The 26,507-nt window shown below is 39.2% G+C and overlaps 1 protein-coding gene across 1 annotated transcript in view; it reads left to right on the top strand.

Moving 5' to 3' along the window:
• Window positions 1-26,507, top strand: part of SVEP1 (sushi, von Willebrand factor type A, EGF and pentraxin domain containing 1) — a gene marked incomplete at its 5' end in the record, with an annotated part of 147,543 nt that overhangs the window by 96,721 nt on the left and 24,315 nt on the right. The window contains 12 exons of the mRNA XM_084236795.1: window positions 734-907; window positions 1,303-1,422; window positions 2,187-2,363; window positions 2,590-2,674; window positions 3,229-3,420; window positions 4,360-4,527; window positions 10,041-10,713; window positions 12,652-15,443; window positions 17,290-17,515; window positions 18,251-18,406; window positions 23,852-23,915; window positions 26,052-26,225. Coding sequence (XP_084092921.1) covers window positions 734-907; window positions 1,303-1,422; window positions 2,187-2,363; window positions 2,590-2,674; window positions 3,229-3,420; window positions 4,360-4,527; window positions 10,041-10,713; window positions 12,652-15,443; window positions 17,290-17,515; window positions 18,251-18,406; window positions 23,852-23,915; window positions 26,052-26,225 — 5,001 coding nt within the window. The remainder of the gene's footprint in view (window positions 1-733; window positions 908-1,302; window positions 1,423-2,186; window positions 2,364-2,589; window positions 2,675-3,228; window positions 3,421-4,359; window positions 4,528-10,040; window positions 10,714-12,651; window positions 15,444-17,289; window positions 17,516-18,250; window positions 18,407-23,851; window positions 23,916-26,051; window positions 26,226-26,507) is intronic.

The raw sequence follows: 26,507 nt of genomic DNA, 5'->3' as shown, positions 1-26,507 counted from the left end.
ATGTATAATAAATAAGAGTAGTGACGGCTGGAAAAACTATGAAGAAAAATTAAGTAGGGTAAAGAATTACAAAGTGAGAGGGCTGCGCCTCCCCTGGTGGTGCAGTGGTTGAGCGCTGGGCTGCGAAGCTGCCTGCACACAGCCTCTGCAGCACGGATTTGATCCCCGGCTGGGCTGCCGGGCGAGGGTCGGGGTCCCACATGGCGCGCAGACCTCTCCTGCCGCCCGCTGCTCCCCTCAGCAGTGTTCTTCAGTCTGTCTGCCTGCTCTGTTCCCCGCTCTGGCTCTGGTGAATTCTCTCACCCTCCCGCTCTTCTGACTGTACCCAGTGCTTGTATAAATAAATAAATAAATCTTTCAAAAAAAAAAAAAACAAAGTGAGAGGGCTGGTTGGGAAGCCAGAATGCTGTGTTAGGTTGGGTAATCAGGGACATTTCTGGGTACAGTCTGTTCCCAACCTGACAAATTATATCTGTTTCTTGTTTCTCTGTTTCCACTAGATAGTATGTTCCACAAAGGGGAGATTTTGTCTGCTTGGCTCAGTACTGTCACCTCAGCACCTAGTGGATATTGACTAGTTGGTAGTTGTTTAGTGTCTGGTGGGTTGGCTCTCCACAACTTTGGTGTTTTTTTTTTTTTAAAGTTATGCTTAACTGAACTAATAGCTTACAATGAATTGTTCTTGGAGTGTTTTGCTCCTCATGTCATTTTGCTCTTCCTGGTGATATCACAGGTATTAGCTGTGGAGTGCCTCCCCCATTGGAGAATGGCTTTTATTCTGCCGAGGACTTCCATGCTGGCAGCACGGTGACCTACCAGTGCAGCACTGGCTACTACTTGTTGGGGGATTCCAGGATGTTCTGCACAGATAATGGCAGCTGGAATGGCATTGCACCTTCATGCCTTGGTGAGCAAAACCTTGGTAGTTGCTCTGTGGGTTTATTCTAGCTTCACAGGAGATATCCCAAGTTTTAGGAGTTCACATGTGGCATCCCTTTGTTAACCACACCTCATTCTAGAACACTCTGGGCTTGGTGAGGAAGTAGTTATCCACAGAGGAACCAAAAATATTTCAAATCTCCGCCAGGCTCAACAGGAAGAGTGTCTTTATCACTGTTTGTTGTCCACCTATAAACTGGGGAAAGAATAGCCTTGATTGTCTATTTGAGTGTGATTATAAGTATTATATTTAAATTTGATAAAAACATGTGACAAGATGATAGGTAAGGATTTCAAAGTGAAAACAAGGGGTTGCATGAGAGAAGGGAATCACGGTTACTATTGTAAGCTTCTTCATCTTAGATGTTGATGAATGTGCTGTTGGGTCGGATTGTAGCGAGCATGCGTCCTGCCTGAATACAAACGGATCCTACATTTGCTCATGTCTTCCACCCTATACAGGAGATGGTAAAAGCTGTGCAGGTAACTCATCTATGTATAACTGGGAAATCCCATTTCAATATATTCTATTTATGTGTCTATTTTAAATGTCTGTTTTTAAAAATAAGACAATACCTTCAACTCCAAAAGGCATATGGAAAAGATAAATACTTCTTCTGAGACTTTAGGATTATGTCCTCCTCTCTTTGGCCAGGCATATTTTTGCAAAGATCCTTTATTTTTAATTTTGTCTATTTTTACTCATCCTTTAAAGAGAAGCAATGTATCTTCATCAGATTTTTCCCTAGGCAAGCTTTGTGATTTGGTTTTGAAGAGTATACAAATTTTCAGCTTGGGAGTAGAATGATATAGGCATGAACAGCCAATGTTCTATGTTTAACCACAGCTGATTTCCTGCCTTCTCCTTGCTTGTTTCTCATTTTTATTGTCTGACTCACTGACATGTTGTTGGTGGTGTTAGTATAGTTGTGTGTGTGTGTGTGTGTTTTAGTGGAAATATGATCTATTTATTATGTATAACTCTTGGGATTTTTCTCTCTGTCTCAAATCACAGCCCTTTACTTTATATATGTATTGCTGTTTTAAAACATTATTGCTTAAATGCCTGTAAAATAGATCTTGTATGACGGCCAGTGTCTCCCTGGGCTTCAAGCATCTCCCTTCAAAGGCTTTTCTCAGGATTTAACTGACACTGTGAACAGTAGTGAAACTCTTTTGCTGTGAGAATTTCCATAGTTGTGTGAAGCCACTTATTGTCCCACAAAGACTGTTTTTTTTCTTTCAAGAACCTATCAAGTGTAAGGCTCCAGAAAATCCAGAAAATGGTCACTCTTCTGGTGAGATTTACACAGTGGGTGCTGAAGTCACCTTTTCGTGTGAGGAAGGATACCAGCTGATGGGAGTGAGCAAAATCACATGTTTAGAGTCTGGAGAATGGAGTCAGATGATGCCTTATTGTGAAGGTATGTTTAGTAAGTGCCCCATGTTTGTGGTGTCTGGCAACTCTAGAACCTTAAGGTAGAGAAATGTCAAGTGTTACGTAGTGTCAATATCCTTTGTATTTAAAACCCAACCAGTGGGCTTTTATTTAAACATGACAAGAAACCTGGAACTGCCCACCTGAGCTTTGGGAGATTTTTGCACACACAAGCTAAAAAAATCAATGCTCTTTGTTTTTCTTCCTTTAAGCTATTTCCTGTGGTGCACCAGCTACTCCAGAAAATGGTGACATCGATGGGGCAGCATTTACCTATGGCAGTAAAGTGATATATCGGTAAGTGTCTAAGGCTGAAACTGCAGTTTAGAATTTGCTGAGAACATGCTGGCAATGATAGAACACTGGAAGAGAAAGAGGGAAAAGAATCCCAGAGGATCTTTTTTATTAAAATGCAGGTAATTGAATTATGTGTAGTATGAAAATGGTAGTCATTTCTAGATCCTTAAGTCCCATGAGCATTAACCTGTTATTGCCTGTGGGGCCTCCTTGAGGAGCCCTGAGAATGAGGTCCCACAAGCTTATGAATATCCTGGAGCTTTGACTCCAAACCTAACATCTCAGGTCACACCACTCTACACCAAGAAGTTTCTGTTTGCAGCTACCCATGACACAAACCAGCTCCTCACTGCTTCTGTTTATCACCCAGCAAAGGTGAAGACATACAGAATTCAAACTTGAGGAAAAAAAATAATTCCAAAGCATTATGTCAATAGGAGAAAAGAATTCTTCCAATAGGACTTGATTTTCTATCTTTTTGGCAGTTTTGACACAGATAAAATAGTGTAACATTAAGCAAATTATGGTCTGTAATTTTCCTCTACCTGCTTTAGGTGTAATAAAGGCTATACTCTGGATGGTGAGAAAGAATCGTCCTGTCTTGCGAGTGGTTCTTGGAGTCATTCTCCTCCCATATGTGAACTGGTCAAGTGTTCAAGCCCCAAAAACATAAATCATGGGAAATATATTTTGAGTGGGCTAACCTACCTTTCTACTGCATCATACTCATGTGAGAGTGGATACAGGTAAACTCCCCTCTCCACTAGCCAAGCTTCCCACAATGCCCTGTTACTCGTTACTTACTCAATAGGTTTCTTTTATTTGTGACTGGCTGATTTTCAATACAAGTTTTTCGATGTAAAAAATATTCTCAATTTGTATGCTTCCTGAGGTTCAGCTAATAGTAAGTGACCAGGGAAATATTCTGCACGCTCTAACCCACTTTCAGACATTTGACATGAAAGCTGAAAGTGTTTGTGAAGCACAACCCAATACCTAATAAAGTGCTTTTGTGATGGATTTGTGGGGGTTTTTTTTGTTAACAACTTGTCCAGCTTATACTCAACATTGCGCGTTGGGATGTTGTAAAAAGTATTGCAAGGTAAGGGCCTGCATCCTTAGTACTGTGAGAGGTTAATTCTGGATGTGTGTGCAAGTGTGTGTGTTTAAAAAGAGTCAAGCTGTCATCAGAAACTTGATCAGCAGGATCTAAAGTGAACAGAAAATGGAATAAAAGGACATTCAGAATCAGTTGGCAAGTGAAGGTAGATGAACCTTAGCAAGGAATCCGGGATTTGTGAAATCAACAGCCAGAAAACCAGGAGCAACACAGTTCAGATCCCCAGTACCCTTTAATCTCAGTTACCTTGACTTCCTGAATCTGTCCCCTTATTGTTGGATTCTCACCTGCCTATTATTCTGCTGTTCACCTTACAATACCATCAGTGCACACATTAAGATGATTTATTTTGCACTGTTTTTGTAGCCTACTTTAGTTTTTGTAGCCTAACCATTGCACTAAATGACCTACAGCCTGCTTAGTTTTCCCTTGTTTTTATATAGAGTAATAAAATGTGAAAAAAAGTATATGCATTGAAAGTTCTCAAGCGCCCCCTGTTCTCTTCTGAGTACACCTATTTTAAGTAAATAGCCAACAGAACTAGTGGCTTCTTTCTTCCCTGCAGCTTACAGGGCCCTCCTGTCTTGGAATGCACAGCGGCAGGCAGCTGGGACAGAGCGCCACCTACCTGTCATCTTGTGTTCTGCGGGGAGCCACCGGCCATCAAAGACGCTGTCATCGCTGGGAATAACTTCACTTTTGGGAACACTGTCACTTACACTTGCAAAGAAGGGTGAGTAGCCTGGAAGGGAAAGGAGAGGTGGGATCCTTCGGGGGACAGAGCTCCCCAACTGCAGACACAAACTCCACTGAAGAGTGTCTTCGATTTCCTGGCAACCAAAGCCAAAGGAAGCTTTTATGTTCTTGTTTTCTGACAGCCAAAAGGCAGCCTATTCTCCTGTGGAAACAATGTTTTCCTGGAATTAGAATAATTTATCAGATTAGGTGCTGAACAATAGACATTTAGCAATGCAGTGGAAATACCTTTATCCTCTAACGGAAGATGCAAAAAGCACATTTAAATAGGCATTTGTGGATTTATCTTGCACAAAACAGAAGGCAAGAATTTCAGTTAACAAGGAAAGAGTCCTATCTGCAAGTAAAAACATAACAAGGTTCAGGTCATTGCATTTTTGATTCTTCATTCAATCTTTGATTATTTCATTTAATTCAAAGTTAAAATTTGAGTATTTAGAAAAACCAGGAAGAAGTTACAAAGCTCTTTTGTACGCATCATCTCCTATAATTCTCACAGAAACCCTGTGAAGTGCAGAGAAAAGGGAAGCTGGTTTGGGAATGGTAATCTTCTGAGGGTGTCAAGCAGGCAATGAAGAATTGAGGAATGACTCGATCTCAGGTCATCTGACTTGCATTTATTGCTTATTTTTTCCCCATGCTTCCTCAGAAAGTATTTTCACTATTAATAGTGCTTTCAACTCCGTGTTCAACCCAGTCACTTTTCACACAATTGGTAGCAGCAGAGAGGGTGACCATTTTCTGAATTTGTGTCTCAGCTCTGTCCTTCATTTACTGTGTGACTTCAGGAAAATGGTGTAACCTCTCTGGGCTTCCATTGTCCTCCTACATAAAACGAGTTCCTTAAAGGTCCATACTTGTGTGAGCAGGGGAATGATATAATATATGGACCAGCCTGGAAAAATCTCAAAAAGTTCAACAACCTTTGCCCTTAGTATGATGATTAGAGCACAGAGGAGAGAACACAATTGCTGTGCTATTTGGAAGTTGAAGTTCATTTTGCCTGTATGGAAGATTAGCCCACAGATACAGAACTGCCAGCAGGTGGCACGATATTTCCCTGTATAAAACTTAAGAGTCAAACACTTGCATAAATCTCACTGCTAGGAATCCCATATCTTAACACCTACAGTGAAAAGGTAGTCTTCAATTTTGAAATAGTGCAGGAGTTAGCTTGGAGGGTCCCTTCTCCCCGCTGTGAGTTAACTTTTAAAAAATGCTTCCTAATGAACTGCATGGACTATTTAAGACTATTCATTTCAATCTTTATTAGAAGCCTTATTAAACATAAATGTTCCAAGTTATAACTAGATATTGACAACTTCTGGGTTTTTTTCTGATTAAAAAGGTAATGTACCACCACCACATAACTCGAGAAAATAAAAGGCTAGGTTTAAAATATTACCCAAAGATAGATGTTAATAACATTTTACTATACTCTTCTCCCAAATTCTTCTTTGTTTTAACATTAAAGATCACTCTATCTATCTACACACACATACAGAGACTTTTTTCTTCATAAAGCATTTGTTTCTGTTATTCAAAAATTATTCTATCATAACAAGAGTTCTGTGTCTGCCTAATGATAACTCTATTTTATCAAAAAAAGATTTACTTTTAAAAAGCAACAGAGTAATGAAAATCACATTATTAAAGTACTATTGCCTTGCCTTGTGACTTCTAATGTTGCTATTTAGAATTCCATCATTATTCTAATTTAGTGGTTCTCAACCAGGAGCAGCATGGCCCTCCAGGGACACTGAGAAATGTCCAGAAACAATGTTGGTATTTTAATTGGTGGGAAGGTACCAATAAATCTAGTAGATATAGTCCAGGGATAGTGCTAAATATTCTGCAATGTATAGAACATTCCTGCTCCCCAGCAAAAAAATTTCCTGGTCCAAAGATGTTAGTAGTATTGAATCTGAGAAATTCTAATTGAGTTTCTATAAGTGATGTCTTTCTCCTTGTGTTCTTTTTTTTTTTTTTTTAGATTTGTCTGTATTGTTTTGATGTTTCCCTGTGATATAACTAATGGCATATTTATTGTCAGCCTTGCTGAGGACTCACTGTACTGCTAACATCTGAGAATTCATTTTTTCACCAGTTTTAGAATATTTTCATCCATTTTCACTTCAAATATTCCCTCTTCTTCACTTTCTTTCTGTAAGTCTGTATATCATCTATACAAAGTTTTGTCATTTTCTAAATGTTATTTTAAACAAATAACCAGGTGAAATATGTCCCCCAGAAATCTTAATACACATTCAGACTAATGTATTGAAGTGGTGCAGCAATTTGATCAGAACCCAGTTATAATTATATCTATACTCTAAGTAACAATTAATTCCTCTTTATCATTCAGAAAATACATTCTTCTTTAGCATCTTAAACGACTGACTGTATTTTAGAAGATATTTCTTTTCTGTAAACCTCTATTCCCAGCTTGGCTGTGGTCTAATCTAAGGCACTGGCTGTAGTTCCAGCTTTTGAGTTATTCAGTGTGTTGCTTCTCTGAAATACCAGCCATTCAAGTATTGATCACTTAGTCCCGAGGCTCTCCTGCAAATCTGTCATTAGAGCTTACAAGGGAGGCTTCAGTTTGGGATCTGAGCCTCTTCACACAATTCCATTATTGAAAAATGATCCTCTACTCCTCCTAAGATGGCTTGCTTAAAACTTTGGAAGTGAAGGTGTAGGAAGAAATACACTTCAGCCAACTCAGCCTCTGGTCTGTTCTTTTTCACAAATGGGCATAATTCTAAGTCTGCTCGCTCTGAGAGAGACTCTTTGCTGAGACTCTTCCAACAGGTCTGAGGGCTTTGTGACATGTAAGACTTAGAACAGAATGCACACTGGCACATGAACTAGAGCAAACTACAGCAGAGGAAAGACACCAAACTCAGGTGTGCATGGCATCAAAAGATAAGCATTTATTTCCTTTCTATTTCTAGAGAAAGGAGTTTCTAGAAGATCATTAACCCTTTGAATGAGCAGAACAGGCAGATTGATAAATACGCTGCTGAGGGGAGCAGTGGGCGCGGCAGGAGAGATCTGCACGCCATGTGGGACACTCGCTGGCGGCTGGGGATCGAACCGGCGCTGCAGAGGCTGCAGGCAGCTTCGCAGCCCAGCGCTCAACCGCTGCGCCACCGGGGAGACCCATTATTCAAATTTTTTTATATATTTAATGGTCATATTCGTAACTTTACAGGGGAGCTTTGCTATGATTTTCCATTAGGGATAAGTAATTGGTGCAGATTTTCCAGATGATGCAGAGTCAGAGGCCAAATTACAAAAAGTGCTGCCAAATTCCAAATCACAGTTCTCGTGTCCTTAAGAGGATTTGAGGAATAAGAAAAGTTCTGGAGGCAAATGCTTTTGCCCCAAAGCAGCAGACTCCATGCAATAAAAGAGGAATTTTGTAGATGTCACAATGGATTCCAGTAACTCAGGCGTCACTCAGGTGTTGTCTATGAACTATAGCCAATGAAATATCAAGGTTCTCAAGGGGCTCATGAAAATAACAATGTCTGGTTCAAAGTGTGCAAAGGAGCTAAATTGTGCTGTAAAACATCAGGGGTCTTACATGTGGGACTTGCACCCAGAACACTTCTACACAGGAACAGTCAAAACTGAGCACTCGAACCTGGAGTAGTGGGTTTTTAACAATAATGTTATGTTTTTAGTTCCTTGTCTTTTTATATAGTTCTGGATCCTCTAAGACAGGAGTCATCTAATTATGTGCTAGGTTCAGATTCTTATACAAAGAACTGAGTTTATTCAAAACAGTGAGCTGCAGCAGACCTGTCTAGAGATTGCCCTTAGCTGTTGGGGACGGCTCTGAGCCTTTGTTTTCAGACCACTTCTGACCAATGCCTGAGATATGGCCCTACTGAAGTGGCTGCATCTCTGCTTATGCCCTCATTTTTTTGTTGTTGTTGTTCTCCCTGTTCCCAATAGATTCAAAAATCTTGCCTACAGAGTAAAGGAATGTCAATTGCACTGTAATCACAGATTCTATTTCTAAAAGGGAGCTCGGGAGAAATGTTCGCTAACAAATGACTTAATCTTTGCTGGAGGGTGGGTGGGTCATATAATGTGTACTAATGCCTGCAATGCAGAGCCTGTGGAAACAGGACACCCACAAACTGTGATCTGTCCTACCTCATTTAAAAAGCTGTGGCAGAATCCAAAAAACCAAATTTGGTTTCCAATTCTGCTGCTTGCTGCCAGGTCTAAACCATCAATCTGAGCCCGTATAAACCACCTTTCAGTCATCTGTAAAATGAAGTAATTAATATGTCTAAACTGAATAAATTAGGTGCCAAGTTATTTTATTCCCTTTACCTTTAATTAGCATCAAAATGATGGATTGATCAAATGTTAGATATTCCTTTAAAATGCCATCCTCTTTCCCTTCAGTAAAAATGAGAATGAAAACATGAATGACTCAAAAGTAATTATTCTAATACTGCAAATCCTAGTATTTTGTTCTTTTCCATGAGAGAGCACTTGGAAATAATTTAAGATTTTTGCGAGTCATCAATCTATCATCATAGATGAGCTAACACCTTGAAGAAAGACAGAGTTATTCAGCAAAATGTATAAATGCATTCATATTAGTAGAATAGCAGAGCTACTGCAGAACACAACTTTGAAACACTAACCACATTGTTCGGAATTTAGAAAATATTGGAAATTAACATTCCAATTCCTGTTTTTTTTTTAAAAGATTTATTTATTTTTATTTATTTATTTATTTATTTATTTATACAAGCACTGGGTACAGTCAGAAGCGCGGGAGGGTTAGAGAATTCACCAGAGCCAGAGCGGGGAGCAGAGCAGGCAGAAGGACCGAAGCACACTGCTGAGGGGAGCAGCGGCGGCAGGAGAGGTCTGCTCGCCATGTGGGACCCTCCTCCGGTGGCCAGGGAGCAGCCGGGGATCGAACTGGCGCAGGCAGCTTCGCAACCCAGCGCTCAACTGCTGCGCCACCAGGGAAGGGGAAGCCCTCCAATTGCTGTTTTAAAGTCCATTGAATCTAAGTGTGTAACTGTGAGTTATATGTAGGCTACCTATGTGGTATCAACATAAATAGCTTGTTTCAAGGACTAGTGATAAAATCAACCAACTAAAACCATTTAAACACAGGTAGGTTCCTATTTTGATTAGACTCGTACAGGATCATAGCTGATTATTTTATTTTGAAAGAAATGTTTAACAGTTTTTAGATTTCCTCAAAATTAAAGCAGAAATCTTAAATCCACTTCCCTTTCTGAACAAGCTTTAATTGATATTAATATCAAGTTATATTTCCATATCTCAAATAATAAGCTCAGTTTCAAACTGTAACTACTATTTTATAGAATGAAGACTAGAACTAAAATCATGGTTGGAAAGGTTTTGAAAACTAAACATCCTAAGAAGATGCAGATACCTTTCTCAAATATTACACCTAGTGATTGTTCCTTTCTCCCAATCTCACAGCTATACGCTGGCTGGACCTGACACCATTGAATGCCTGGCCAGTGGCAAGTGGAGTGCAAGTAACCAGCAGTGTCTTGCTGTGTCCTGTGATGAGCCCCCCAATGTGGAACACGCCTCCCCAGAGACTGCCCATCGGTTATTTGGAGACATTGCATTCTACTACTGCTCAGATGGTTACAGCCTGGCAGACAATTCCCAACTCCTCTGCAATGCCCAGGGCAAGTGGGTTCCTCCAGAAGGTCAAGCTATGCCCCGTTGTATAGCTCATTTCTGTGAAAAACCCCCATCTGTATCCTACAGCATTTTGGAATCTGTGAGCAAAGCAAAATTTGCCGCAGGCTCAGTTGTGACCTTCAAATGCATGGAAGGTTTCGTACTGAACACCTCGGCGAAGATTGAATGCATGAGAGGTGGACAGTGGAACCCTTCCCCCATGTCCATCCAGTGCATCCCTGTGCGGTGTGGAGAGCCACCGAGCATCCTGAATGGCTATGCAAGTGGCTCAAACTACAGTTTTGGGGCCATGGTGGCTTATAGCTGCAACAAGGGATTCTATATCAAAGGGGAAAAGAAGAGCACCTGTGAAGCCACAGGACAGTGGAGTAGCCCCATTCCCACATGCCACCCTGTGTCATGCAATGACCCGCCTAAGATTGAGAATGGCTTCTTGGAGGTAAGATATTGATTAGCAAGCAGTCTGTGGCTTTCATCATTTCCAGGACCAGCTTACTGAGGCTACCTGGAGATTCGGAAGCAGGAGCAATGAACAGGTTAATTGCTGAGACACACAAGTAGCTAAATCAATTGGTAGTCAATATTGGAGACATTTTGATAGACATTGAGAATTTTTAATATTCAATTTCCTTGGGCCTCCCTGGTGGCACAGGTGATTGAGCACCGCGCTGTGAAGCTGTCAGCAGCCTCTGCAGCGCCGGTTCGATCCCTGCCAGCGGCAGAGATGCCCACATGGTGAGGCAGACTTCTGTCTCACCCACTGCTCCCCTCAGCAGTGTATTTCATCAGTCTGCCTGTTCTGCTCTCTGCTCTGGCTCTGGTGAATTCTCTCACCCTCCTGCGCTTCTGACTGTACCCAGTGCTTGTATAAGTAAATAAATAAATCTTTAAAAAAGAACAAAATGCTGTTTTGCTTTATAGAAGAAGATATTTTAAATGGATGTACATTTTATAGAAATCAAAGTCTAAATGTAATCCAGAGAAATCTGTTATCATTTCTCAGTTTGAGAGAAAGATAGGGTAAACCATTAATTCACTATGATGTGGTTTTTTACAGTCTTCTTTTAGTCAACCTGCAAGTAATTTCACCATGATGTACAAAGGGTTAAGTCAGACCCACACAGTTCCTGCTTTCACACTAACATGCATTTTCTTATTAAGTCCCTCATGAAAATCTGCTCCCCCAAATTAAGGACCATTTTAAACAGATGATATTCTCATCATTCCTTTAAAACACACACACACACACACACACAAACTTAGAAATGATAATAGATTTCTCTGGATTACATTTAGACTGATTTCTATAAAATATACATCCATTTTAAAATGGATGTGTGTGTGTGTTTCTCCTTTATATTCACAAACAACAGCAAAGGGACAGTAAAGGCCTTTATTTGAGACTTGGACTTGTATGTATTAGCTTTCTGTTGGAAGAGGGTGGATATTGTAGCTAAGGAGCCTTCATTTGTTCTGGGTTTCCTAAGTGCCAGTTAAGTATTAGAGATCTAGTATTTAAAGATGCAGATTAGGTCCGTGGTGGCATGGTTTTTACATGCACGTGGGGTACCCAAGCAATAAATAAGTAAACAAAAGAAATAATTATGTCCAAAATCCAAGAAGTGCACTATAGCATGGGAGCTAGCCAACACCATTACAACTGAAGGATCTTAGGCATCTTTTCACAGTTTTCAACACTAATTCTTTTCTTGAACTGCACAAAAATGACCCATTATTATATTGGACACTTACTTACATGAATGTTGAGAGCATGAATATTAAGTTTTTGCTCAAAAGGTGAAATATTGCCTCTTATCTTCCACCCTCATGTTATAATAGTAGGGGTTTTTTTTTAAGTATGTTAAAAATGAACCTAAAATTTGACAGTAGTCTTAGGACACTATGAAAAATGTTTCATTTGCTTTATTTTTTATGATCAAGCAACATTAACATAGAATTTTAGGTTAGGTTTGTGTGTGTGTTTCCTTTTCTGTGATTAAAACAAATCACAGCAACTACAACATTGCCGCAGTCTTGATCAGAAAGACTTTTTGAACTTACCAAGTAATTTATAATTTTTATTATTGATTCATCAATTGACTTAGAGAATTGATCTTCCACTTCTTATGGGATCCACACTGCAATAAACATTTCTGCTGCAGGGATGACCTAATTTAATCTCCTTTTCACCTGTTAAAAAATACAGTGATGTGTTGGAGGAAAAAAAAACATAAATCTTCAATTGCTTATGTTTAATGAGTTCATTTTAATGTAGGCATTTTAGTATAGCTCTTTTTTTTTTCCTATTCAGTGTATTCTGTTAATTATATTAGCTGTGGTACAAATTGTACTTAACTGTTTCTTCCCTGTAATGCAGCATACCACTGGCCGGATCTTTGAGAGTGAAGTGAGATATCGGTGCAATCCAGGATATAAGTCGGTTGGAAGCCCTGTGTTTGTCTGCCAAGCCAATCGCCACTGGCACAGTGAATCCCCTCTGTCCTGCATCCCCCTCAACTGTGGGAAACCTCCCCCATTCCAGAATGGCTACATGAAAGGAGAAAATTTTGAAGTAGGGTCCAAGGTTCAGTTTTTCTGTAATGAGGGTTATGAGCTCATTGGTGATAATTCTTGGACATGCCAAAAATCTGGCAAATGGAATAAGAAGCCAAACCAAAAGTGTGTGCCAGCCAAGTGCCCAGAGCCACCCCTCTTGGAGAACCAGCTGGTATTGAAGGAGCTGACAACGGAGGTAGGAGTGGTAATGTTTTCCTGCAAGGAAGGGCATGCCCTACAGGGCCCCTCTGTACTGAAATGCCTGCCCTCCCAGCAATGGAATGATTCTTTTCCTGTTTGTAAGATGGTTCTTTGCCTCCCACCTCCCTTAATTTCCTTTGGTGTCCCTGCACCTTCTTCTGCTCTTCGTTTTGGAAGTAGTGTCAAGTATTCTTGTGTGGATGGGTTTTTCCTAAGGGGAAATCCTTCCACCTTCTGCCAAGCTGACGGTACCTGGAGCTCTCCACTGCCAGAATGTGTTCCAGTGGAATGCCCCCAACCTGAGGAGATCCTCAATGGCATTATTGATGTGCAAGGTCTCGCCTATCTCAGCACTGCTCTCTACACCTGCAAGCCAGGTTTTGAGTTGGTGGGAAATACTACCACCCTTTGTGGAGAAAACGGTCACTGGCTTGGAGGAAAACCAACATGTAAACCCATTGAGTGTCCAAAGCCCAAAGAGATTTTGAATGGCAAATTCTCCTACACAAACCTACACTATGGCCAAACCATCACATACTCTTGTGACCAAGGCTTCAGGCTGGAAGGTCCCAAAGCCTTGACCTGTTTAGAGACAGGTGATTGGGATGTGGATGTCCCATCCTGCAGTGCCATCCACTGCGATCCCCCACAACCCATTGATAATGGTTTTGTGGAAGGTGCAGACTACAGCTATGGTGCCATGATCATCTACAGCTGCTTCCCTGGGTTCCAGGTGGCTGGTCATGCCATGCAGACCTGCGAAGAGGCAGGATGGTCAAGCTCCATCCCAACATGTGTACCCATAGACTGTGGTCTCCCTCCTCACATAGATTTTGGAGACTCTACTAAGGTCAGTGATAGTCAGGGATATTTTGATCAAGAAGAAGACATGATGGAAGTCCCATATCTGACTCCTCACCCACCTCATCATCTGGGAGCAGTGACTAAAACCTGGGAAAGCACAAAGGGATCTTCTGCTACACCTTCAGCAAACTATCTGTATGGCACCATGGTTTTATATACCTGCAATCCAGGATATGAACTTTTGGGGAACCCTACGCTGACCTGCCAAGAAGATGGAACTTGGAATGGCAGTGCACCATCCTGCATTTCAATTGAATGTGACTTGCCTGTTGCTCCTGAAAATGGTTTTTTGCATTTCACAGAGACTACGATGGGCAGTGCTGTACAATATAACTGCAAACCTGGACACATTCTGGTGGGTTCCAACATAAGACTTTGTCTAAAGAATAGAGAGTGGAGTGGTGCTTCCCCACAGTGTGAGGTCATCTCATGCCCAAAACCCAATTCAATTATGAATGGGTCCATCAAAGGAAGCAACTACACATTTCTGAGTGTGTTGTATTACACGTGTAATCCTGGGTATGTATTGAATGGCACTGAGAAGAGAACATGCCAGGAAAATAAAAATTGGGATGAAAATGAGCCAATTTGCATTCCTGTGGACTGTGGTTCACCCCCAGTCTCAGCCAATGGCCAGGTGAAAGGAAATGAGTATACATTCCAAAAAGAGGTTGAGTATACTTGTAATATAGGGTTCTCACTTGAGGGAGCCAGAAACCGTGTTTGTCTTGCTGATGGAAATTGGAGTGGAACCACACCCACCTGCATGCCAATCAGATGTGCCTCCCCACCAAAGGTGGCAAATGGGGTGATGGAAGGCCTGGACTATGGCTTTGGGAAGCAAGTGGTTTTCCACTGTCAGGAAGGCTACATGTTGCATGGTGCTTCCAAACTCACCTGTCAGTCTGATGGTAACTGGGATGCAGAGGTTCCTCTCTGTAAACCTGTCAACTGTGGGTCTCCTGGGGATCTGACCCATGGCTTCCCTAATGGATTTTCCTTCTATCATGGGGGGTACATACAGTATCAGTGCTTTCCTGGTTATAAGCTCCATGGAAGTCCTTCAAGAAGGTGTCTCTCCAATAACTCCTGGAGTGGCAGCCCACCTTCCTGCCTACCCTGCAAGTGTTCCACACCAGTAATTCAAAATGGAGCTGTCAATGGGACAGACTTTGGTTGTGGAAAGGCAGCCCAGATTCAGTGCTTCAAAGGCTTCAAACTCCTGGGACTTTCTGAAATCACCTGTGAAGCCAATGGCCAGTGGAGCTCTGGCTTCCCCCGCTGTGAGCATGCTCTCTGTGGTTCTCCTCCAGTGATACCAAACGCATTCATCAGTGAGAGCAGCTCTTTGGAAGAAAAGGGGATAACATACAACTGCAGATCTGGATATGTCATACGAGGCAGTTCAGATCTGGTTTGTACAGAGAAAGGAACATGGAGCCAGCCTTATCCAGTCTGTGAGCCCCTGTCCTGTGGATCTCCACCGTCTGTCACCAATGCCATTGCTACTGGAGAGGTATACACCTATGATAGTAAAGTGAAAATCAGGTGAGTTCTTAGCTCTACAATCTCCCTGGAATGTAGGCAGGAGGGTTTTGAAAAGAAAAGTGCTAAGGGAGAATTTTAGCTAATTGAGAAGAAATCACCATCTCTGAACTGTTCTCTAAAAGCTGAAGTTGTTAATGCTTGGCTTTATTCTACCCATAATTATGTGGAAATCCTTTGTCCGTAAACTATATTCTAACATTTTCAGCTTGTAGTTCCTGATATAATTATCGTGATTATCTTATTCTGTTGAGCTTCATAAAATAGCAAGATCCTTTAGAGAGCTTTAGTATCTGCTAAGTCACAAGGCCTTTTTTTAAAACAGGATGCTGGCCAATTTCTTTATGATATCATTTTTATATTTATATTCATACAATCAAATATTGGGGAAATAAGGCAAAAACTGAAGAATTCAGGTCAAAAAGCATACACTCTCATTGCTCAATAGAAATAGGGAGCTATTTATTCTCCTCTCTCTTTCTTTGGTGAATCCTCTCACCTGTCCCCCAGCTCTTGTATAAATAAATAAAATCTTTTAAAAAAATAGGGAGCTATTCTTTAAATTAAATATTTATTGGAAGGAATACTGTAATGGTCAAAGATCTCTTACCCCTCCAAGTCAATTTTGATTTTATTCACATCTCTGGAGGAATTATGGATTATCCTTCCCATATTGGCTTCTTACATTTTATTAATAATTCAACAACTCTTCTTAAGAACTCTGTTGTGGACATGTTAGCCCTACCTTCATTTTCTCTTGAATGCTAAAGGAAGTAGGCGTAGGAGAATGGTCAGTGATAAGAAAGCTGAGGAGCAGTGGATTAGGCTCTGAAAAGACAAACAAAAATTACTTCTTGATTTTGAAATCCATTTTAAAATTTCTGTTGAAATGTCACAATCTCATCTTCTCAAGACTTCCTTGTTTGCTAATGCTCACGGTGTGTTGATTACATCATCTTTCAGCTCTTGCCTAAGTAGCAGATAAATCACTCCAAGTTTACCAAACCCCTGACTCCTACCTAGCCTTGCGATTTGTTAAATTTAAAAATTATATCTATCTAGTAAGTGTTAGTAAATTAAATGGTTTAATGAAAAAGCAGGGCAGCGTAGTAGGAAAAGCATAGACTCTAGAGCGAGATTCCTTGGGTAGGAATGTCTGCTCGGTCACTTCCCAGGGAAATTATTTAATTTGTGTGGTGTCAGTTTCATTATCTGCAAAATGTGAATAAATGTAATAATAGTACCTATTCTTACGGTTGACATGAGAGTTAGATGAACATTTAGAGTAATGACTGAAATTTAGTAAGTGATATGGAACAGGTGCTGAATAAATAAATGCAAACTTAAAAAAATCATAGTTTTAGAATCAGGTTGATTTGAGTCAAACACCCATATGACTGCTACACGATAATATTTGGTAATCGGGACTAAAAGAAATACCCTGTGTAAAGGACCTCAAACAGTGTTTGGCACAAAGTAGATTCCAAATAAATGTTAATTATATTCTTACTGGTATCTGAGTCTGATTTGCTCTTTAGAATCTCTTGAACTGTTAACCGTTTTTAGAATAAAAATTCAATAATGATAGTATCCCAATGAAGGTAAATAACATCAGTTATACTTACAGGAACATTAGTCATGGCTAATCCTGAGGGTGAATAACTAAGGATTGAGCTGTTTATCATTATTATGTTGGTGCTTTTGCATAGCAATTCTGTCCACCTGACATTTGAATCAGGTTTGATATATCATATCAAATGTCTTATAACAGTTTCTTAAATCCAAGAATAGATCACCTAGTATATTGTAACTTTCTTTCAAGGCACTTACTTTTGCTTTCCTGTTGCAGCTGTATGGAAGGTTATATGATGGACACAGATATAGACACATTTACCTGTCAGAAAGATGGCCATTGGTTCCCTGAGACAATCTCCTGCAGTCCTAGAACATGTCCCCTGCCAGCAAACATGATACACATCCTAGTTCATGGGGACGATTTCACTGTGAATAAGCAAGTGTCTGTGTCATGTGCAAAAGGATACACCTATGAGGGAGTCAACATATCAACCTGTCAGGTGGGCTTCTCTGTCTTCTTTATAATGTGTAATATATATAGTATATATGAGTTATACATTATATGTTTATATTAAATATATTTATAATAATATATACTATACATGTTTATTTGTATATTTATCCACACAAGCATGAACCAAATAGAAGACTGGAAAAAATGATAACTCTAACTATGGTGGCAGGGAAATATATAAATAATACATGTGTATACATACATATATGCACTGTTATTTTTTAACTATGTGACCCACTCCAAATTATATGATAGAATGCTCTCAAGTATTTATGTTGGAATAAAGAAAAAGAAGCCATCTTTTCAAACTTTGAATGATAAACCCAAAAGTTGCTGTTTCTCATAAACTTTAAATTAAAATGTAGAAGTGTGTGAAATATAAGGGTGTATTGGTAAAAGTCATAGATTAGATGTATCAACCATCCAGTCCTTGGGCACCATAGTGAAATCATACTCTTGGGGGTTTTTAATGGGTTCCAGTAGGAAGAAAATGATTGTCTAATGTGTTAAGTGTCTGACATTGTTTAGGAGTGAGTGCTAAGGATATCTAATAATTAATGTGTATTTTTTAAGATCATAGATAATAAGTAGTGGAAATAGGCCCAAACTCTAGGCCTTTTTTACTCTTGTTTTGGGGATTATTTAGCTACCAAATTTGCTGGTAGCTGCTTCTTGATTCATACTCCTAAATGTGCCTTATGATTTGCTGTTTGTTATTTAGCTCAATGGCAGCTGGGAGCCACCATTTTCTGATGAATCCTGCAGTCCAGTTTCTTGTGGGAAACCTGAAAGTCCAGAACATGGATTTGTGCTTGGCAATGAATACAGCTTTGAAAGCACAATTACCTATCAATGTGAACCTGGCTATGAACTAGAGGTAAATCAAACAGATTGTTGAACTAGAATTACCTTGTCTTCCAATATACTTGGGCATATTTTTAGTATTAGTACCAATTAGCGTCACTAATTTTTGTCGTAAAAGATTCTTTTATACTTTGTTACTTTATGCTGTAACACTTGTGCCAATAATGTTGTGAGGAGATCAGGATGAGGCCTGGGATGCAAGGGTGAAAGAATTTACCAGAGACTGAGTGGAGAACAGAACAGGCAGATTTATTGAAATACACTGCTAAGGGGAGCAGTGAAAGAGATGGGAGAAGTCTGCACGCTAAGGAGGATTTGAGGCTCTCTGTTTTCAAGGGCTTTCTAACTGGGGGCACCAGTTTGCACCAGTTCACTGCTGGGATGTCTGCTCTCTGGTGCTGGCCTTTGACACAGAAACATGTTTTGGCCTCTGCTTCTGCATTCTGGGCACTGGGCTCTTTTTTCCGGTCATGGTGGTCAATTTTATGGCTTTGTTCGTTTGGCAGCCCATTCCATTCCCCTATCAATTACAGTCTTCCAAACATGCCTGCTGGATTAAGAGTGGGGACTTAGTTTTTAACGTTATTCAGTTGTACCCCGACATGAAATACTTAAGGTGACATAATTGTAAAATGCAAAATGTCTCAAATTTAAAAAATCAAAGTCATAAGATTGATAGTTATTTCAATTGACCACATACCAGTTTTTGCCTCCTATTAACTATACACTGCAAGAGGGAAATCCATCTGTCACTTTGGGAGGTGACCATTGGGTGTGCAAGCTAGGATTTCCTCAAACAATAGGCTCAAATACCTTATAGGGTTCTTTATGAGATGCCAGGTTCCCACATGGCAGGCTGGTCTGAAAAACCCTCAGAGCATTTCCAACCAAATACCAAGTAGGTCTCAAGACCATTCCCAAGTTGTAATACTAAAAACCCATCAGCAAAACTTGGTCTCCCTGTTTACTTTAATGAAGGCTGCAGTCAACTGGTCCAACCACTATGGAGAGCTGTGTGGAGATTTCTGGACATACTTAACATAGAGCTTCCACAGGATCCAGCAATTCCACTCCTAGGTATTTACCCAAAGGACACAGAAACGTCAATTCCAAAGAACACCTGCACCCCTATGTTTATAGCAGCACTATTTACAATAGCTAAGCTTTGGAAACAGCCCAAATGCCCAAAAATAGATGACTGGATCAAGATGTGGTACATATATACCATGGAATATTACTCAGCATTCAAAAAAAGATAAACACATGCAATTTGCAGCAACATGGATGGCGCTGGATGGGATCATGCTCAGTGAAATAAGCCAAAAAAAAAAAGAAAAATACCAGATGGTCTCACTCATAGCAGGAATCTAGAAAACTTAAATAAGGGACCAGGAAAATGAATAACTATAAGAAAGTGAAAATCAAAATCAACAAAAAACTATGAACCAGAGATACTTTTTGGGGGGTAGGGGGCGGGAGGGGAGGGATTGGGGTCAGAATGGGGGGATTGCAATTGTATGGGGAATATAAAAATAAAATTTATTAATTAAAAAAACAAATATGATCTATAAAAGCAATCTATGATTGTTTTACAAACTATGTAAAAGTGTTAAGAAATTTAACCCATATATTTCAAGTTTCATCCATTTTAATTTTGTTAAAACACTGGCTTTCAAAAACAAAAAAAAAAATGAAGGCTGCAGTCAATTTTGCTAAAAGTATAATTACATCATCAAGCTTGACATTTAAGGGAACTGCTTTACATTACATGATATTGTCTTCTGGTTTTTCAGGAAATTCCTTTTTGTATTGTTATAGTGGTTTTGCCAAAGTATTAAATGTAGGTTTTGCCTAAGTATTCATTGCCAGTGATGTTAAATTTCGAGGGTAGGTTCCATTATTTTCTGACCATGCAGTCAAAGAATTGTCATAAGGTAGTCTCATGAAAGTTGGAACTAGCATCATAGGAATCTTGTTTTATTTCCTCAAAAGATTTTTTTTTAAAGGTAGGATCGTCATGTAATTGTTTCATGTACTTGGGGGTTTTCTATGCTTGACACTGATTGTTCCTTTGTGAGAGTACTAAGATTTGTTAAGAAGAAAAGTGATACCAAACTTAAGCAAATATACAGCAAACTAATGAGTCACTCAATTTGAGGAAGTAAATTATTTATCTTAAAAATTTTCAGAAACTTCCCAATGTTAACTACAAAATTCAGGGAGATATTATAGCAACTGCTCTCGCTCCAAGCTTTGTGATAGAATTAATATTTTAAAAAATATTAATGTCCAGTTACTTGCAAAAATAACCAATTTTAGATCTTGGACAAGAAATGTAAAAGTTTAGCCTAGAAAAATCATGTATTATGGAATAAGAGGGATTCTGTGAAATTCTAGGAACTGAGCACTCAGAGACCAGCTGGAGAAGGCCGCATAGATCAGGAACCCATGTCAGCATTCAGTAAGGGTAATTAATAACTTCAGTGGAATCAAACACTTTATGCATGTACGTCTTGAATGATACAAGACTCTAAAAATCCTTTTAAAAAGTTGGTTGGTAACCACTAGTATTGGCTCATGAAAAAACACATTATTTTGTAACCAAATAAAAAGGAAAGAATTATTGTTTCAATGCTACCTGGATGACTAGATGCCCAAGTAATAGATGAAAACAAGTTTACCTTTATGTAAATCTTCCAATCAATTTATAATAGCATTTCAGTTCCAGAATTTGCAACTCATATGATTTAGTGGATTTAGGTTATCATCATCATGGGTGCTAAGAGCAGAAAAAAAATAGAGGCAACCAGATGTTATGTGCCTCTGGGTGGGAAAATACAACTTCATCTGTGACGAAGTCTCCCCCACCGCCAAAAAAGAATAATTAGTGTGAATCTCATCAAGGCTCTAAATCCAACCACTAGTATCCAAGACAGAAGAATCTATTACATGACATCAACAAAATCCTATCTGTGGAAATAACTACAGGACAAATAACCCTGTTTCCCAGTTTCTGAGACTAATATAGCAAGTGGGAAAAAGAGGATCAGAGAGAGAATAAATCAACTGAGAAAGAGGAACCTATAGATTTAACGAGGTACCTAAGAGATAAACCAATCTCAGTGTGCGGAACTGATTTTGGCCCTGATTGAAATGAATTGTAAAAAGTAAATTATGACAGTTAGGCAGCAATTAGAAATTAGAACAGAAATTTTGCTTCTTTTTTTAAAGAGGTTAGGTTCCATTTTCTGACCATGCAGTCAAAGAATTGTCATAAGGTAGGCTCATGAAAGTTGGAACTAGCCTCATAGGAATCTTGTTTTATTTCCTCAAAAGACTTTTTTTTTAAGGTAGGATTGTCATGTAATGGTTTCATGTACTTGGGGGTTTTCTATGCTTGACACTTGATTGTTCCTATGTGAGAGTACTAAGATTTGTTAAGAAAAAAAGTGATACCAAACTTAAGCAAATATACAGGCCAGAGGTGTGGTAGGTCAGAGGATTCACCAGAGACAGAGCGGGGAACAGAACAGGCAGACTGACGAAATACACTGCTGAGGGGAGCAGTGGGTGAGACAGGAGAGGTCTGCTGTGCCATGTAGGTAGCTCCCTGGCCAGGGATCAAACTCATGCTGCAGAGGCTGCGGATAGCTTCATAGGTTGTGTCTTAACCCCTTGTGCCACCAGGGAGGCCCCTCAGAAATTTTGCTTCTTAAAATGTGATAATGTTATTGTGGTTACAGTTTTTTAAAGCCCTTAACTTGTAGAGGTGCAAACTGAAATATTTACTGGTAGGTGATTTGATTTCTGAGATTTAATTCAAAATAATGTGGGTTCATGAAAGGGGGAAGGGGCTGAGATAAAACAGGGTTGCTTTGAATTGATCACATCACCTGATAATGGCTTTGTGTGTGTTTGCTATACTTTTCTTTCTACTGTTCTATTTTTCTTGTGTTTGAATTTTTCATAAGACAGTTTTTATTTTTTATTTATTTATTTTTAAAGATTTATTTATTTATACAAGCACTGGGTACAGTCAGAAGCGCGGGAGGGTGAGAGGATTCACCAGAGACAGAGCGGGGAACAGAACAGGCAGACTGACAAAATACACTGCTGAGGGGAGCAGCGGGCAGCAGAAGAGGTCTACGCGCCATGTGGGACCCTCGCCAGTGGCCAGGGATCGAACCAGCGCTGCAGAGGCTGCGGGCAGCTTCGCAACCCAGCGCTCAACTGCTGTGCCACCAGGGATGCCGAAGACAGAGTTTTTAAAAAGGCAGCACTTAATTTTATAAAAGCAATTGTTTTCTTGAAAAGCCAGTTTCTTTATATCAGTGTCAATGGAATTTTTACAAGTAAGGATTTACCCATAATTAAAATGATCACTCAAAGATAACACCTTTGTATAGAAAAATAAGGGCAGGGATCTTACCTGTGAAACCAGATTTTAAAAAAAAAGTACAGAGAATAGCTCCTTTTCAGCTACCTTGCCGATTTAGGACAGAACTCCCACACAATATCCAAAGTGCTCTCAGAAATGAAAATAAAGTGAGACAATCCCTATGCTGAATTTTATGTATTTGATCTAGTCAAACCCCTGAATTGCCTAGAACCTAGTTTTTTTTTTAAACATATAACATTGCAAAATTTTATTTATCTTATTATTCCATAGTAGATTAGGAATTTCAAACATAGGAAGAATGATGATTACAGTAAATGATAGGAGGAAGTACATTCAGAAAATTATATTGAGAAATCAAAAAACAACATTTTACCCCCATAATCCCTACAACAACTGTGGGGTCAAACAGCATACATTGTCCTTAAGGGTTATGTGATTTTGAAGAATAGATAGAAAGTATATTAAGAATAATAATTACAAATAATTTTTAATAAGACAGAAAATTAATTTTAGAAAGATTTTATCCAAAATATTTAAAATTTTAAATGCTTGGGTCATTCACAGGGTAAGTTTATCTTTAATGGATAAATGACATTGTTGAAAAATCCAGTCCTCGTACCAGTAAGCTTTGTTGGCACGTTTCATGTTTCATGTTCAAAGGTTTAAAAATACCAATGCAATATGCTTTGCTGTGCCTCTCAGATATTGAAAAATAAATTCAATTCAAAATATTTTTAAAATACACTAAGCAAATATACCTCTTTGAAATGTCAAATACTTCGTCATCATTCTTTGCTATTGGTTATAATTGATGTCAGTTAAATAGAAAGCAAAGTCTGTATCATAATCAAGGCAGTCAGCCAGAGAGTGAATTTTAAGTAATTTGTTTCAAACATTTTTGAAAGTCTAAACCTAGTCCTTAAAACTGATGAATTTGTTTATCATTCCAGAGCTGAGAGATTCAAGTTCACAGCTAAGGTTACGTTATTTGCATTCTTTTATTATCTTTTCATTCTAGGGTTATTATCCTGTCAATGACCTTTCTTCATTGGTTCACAGGGGAACAGGGAGCGTGTGTGTCAGGAGAATGGAGAGTGGAGTGGAGGGGTAGCAACGTGCCAACGTAAGTCCCATCACCCTCAGCAGTGCCGGAAATGGTACTGCGGTTGCCAAACAATGTGGCCACTCTTCCTTTGTAAATCAGTTTCATAAATTTTTCTTAAGAAATTTTTGTTTGGTTCCACAACCACAAACTGTATGAGAACCTTTAATAGGCTTTTGCTCAAGGACACTGAACTAATAAAATAATCAAAAATTATAGTAGAAGTTAATGATTAAATTGGAATAGAGTACAAGATTATTGACTCTGGAATGGCAAATATTTTGTTTAGAAACTAGTTAACTATTAAGTTTATTTGCATTCTTTTTATGTGTCCTCCCCCAAATAATTATAAATTAGGAAGCTTAGAGTTGTTGCTTTTTGGTGACAATACAGGCCAATACTGACAACTTTTTAAAGTGAAGTTAGCACAGCTGTCAAATGAATTTTCACATCTTTTGTGGGATTTTGCATGAACTAATTTTATTTTTTAAAGGTTTATTTTATTGATTTATGCATACAAGAACTGGGGTATAGCCAGAGGTGGGGGGCATGGGGGTGAGAGGATTCACCAGAGACAGAGTGGGGAGCAGAACAGGTAGAGCTACTGAAATACACTGCTGAGGGGAACAGTGGGTGAGACAGGAGAGGTCTGCTGCGCCATGTGGGTAGCTCCCTGGCCAGGGATCAAACTTAGACCGCAGCAGTGATAATGCTGAGACTTAACCCCTAGGCCACCAGGGACGCGCCAGAATCTTGAATCTTTTAAGGAATATAATATGTTTGAACTCAATGGAAGCTATATAACTGTTTTTATTTCTAAAAATCTTGTAGAAGTGTTATAATAAAAAATATTTTAGGAAGCTTTGAGTAACAGCTCTCACGTCACAGGAATGCATCATTTTAGCCATCAACACATTGGCATATCCTAGGGAGCTTGCCCAGTTACATTAGTTAAGTTGGAATCTCTGCAGATAGGATCCCTCATCCATGTGTTTTTTTTTTTTCATTTGTTTATTGAGGTAACATTGGTATACAACATTGTGTATGATTTAGAGGTATAGGATCACCCCCTCAGGTGTTGGTACCACATCACACCCTCCACCAAGACACAATCCTCTACCATAGTCCATTGTGCTCCTCTCCCTCATTGATGTATTTTTAAAGCTTCCAGGACATTCCAAGGTACAGTAAAGATTAAGGTACATGACCTAGTATATGTATACTCCACAGGCTGAAAGAAGTCCAGAGAGTCAGTTAGCATCTTATCCAGTGGCTCTCAACTCTAGGTAAGCACAGGAATCATTTGGGAAGCTCTTAAGAAAATACCATAAGCAAGGCCAATGACACTGAGGTTCTGGTTCAAGGTTGGCACAGGACCTTAGGCATAAAAGCTTCTCGTGGCTGTTAACAATGTGCAGCCATAATCGATCACTAGACCATCCCCTACTTTCACAAAAATCATAAAATTATGACTCAAACCCACTTTTTAAGATTCTAAGAAGGATGATGCTGCTTTCCTCACAATACATCCCTCTTAATGACTTTTCTCGCTGGAACAAAATCCTCATATAATTTATTGTAAGTTAAAGTTGCTATATTAAGTCAAAAAAAAAAAAAACCCTGAAAATGGAAAAAAAATAACCAGCCTGCTAAGTAACATTTAAATTTCAGATTTAATATTACTCAGCAATCAAAAAAGATAAACTCATGCAGTTTGCAGCAACATGGATGGAGCTGGAAGGGATAATGCTCAGCAAAATATGCCAGAAAGAAAAAGAAAAATACCAGATGGTCTCACTCATAGCAGGAATTTAAAATAATTCTTAATGTAAATGTGTCCCACAGAATATTTGGGACATAGTACTCTAAATATACATTTGCTATTTATCTGATATTCAAATTTAATTGGATGCCCTATATGTTATCTGGTCAATGTTAGTCGTAAGAACTAAATTTAATAATGTCTGGAGAGTGCTTGGCCTTTAATTGCCTGTCTATATGAACCCAAAACTTACTCATGCTGGGGTTTTTCTCCTTTAGTGGGTGTCTTGACATGAGTAGGCTGTAATATTTCACATGGTGCATTAGGTACCTCTAGCAAATTGTGTAGGAGATGGGGAGGAGCATTTAATCTGAGGTTTTCCTTTTTCTCTTTAGATGCCAAGTGTGAAGCTCCACTTGAGTTTCTGAATGGGAAAGCTGAAGTTGAAAACACTACTTCTGGCCCCAGCGTGGTATATTCCTGCAACCGAGGTTACAGTCTTGAAGGGGTGTCTAAGGCATACTGCACTGAACATGGGACTTGGAGCCACCCAGCTCCTCTCTGCAAACGTGTGTGTTCACTTTATGAGAGGTTTTTTTTTTTTTTTCATTTATGTACATGCAATTTTTTTTATTTTTTTATACAATTTTTTTTTATTTTTATATTCCCCATACAATTGCGACTCCCTTATTTTGACTCCAATACCTCCCCTCCCCGCCCCCACCCCCCATACAGTGTCTCTGGTTCATAGTTGTTTGTTGATTTTGATTTTTACTTTCTTATAGTTATTCTTTTTCCTGGTCCCTTATTTAAGTTTTCTAGATTCCTGCTATGAGTAAGAGCATCTGGTA

Source organism: Talpa europaea (genome assembly GCF_964194135.1).
Source record: "Talpa europaea genome assembly, chromosome: 7".
Classification (NCBI taxonomy): Eukaryota; Metazoa; Chordata; class Mammalia; order Eulipotyphla; family Talpidae; genus Talpa; species Talpa europaea.
The sequence above is the reverse complement of the archived record's forward strand: the minus strand, read 5'-3'. Positions and strand labels throughout refer to the sequence as shown.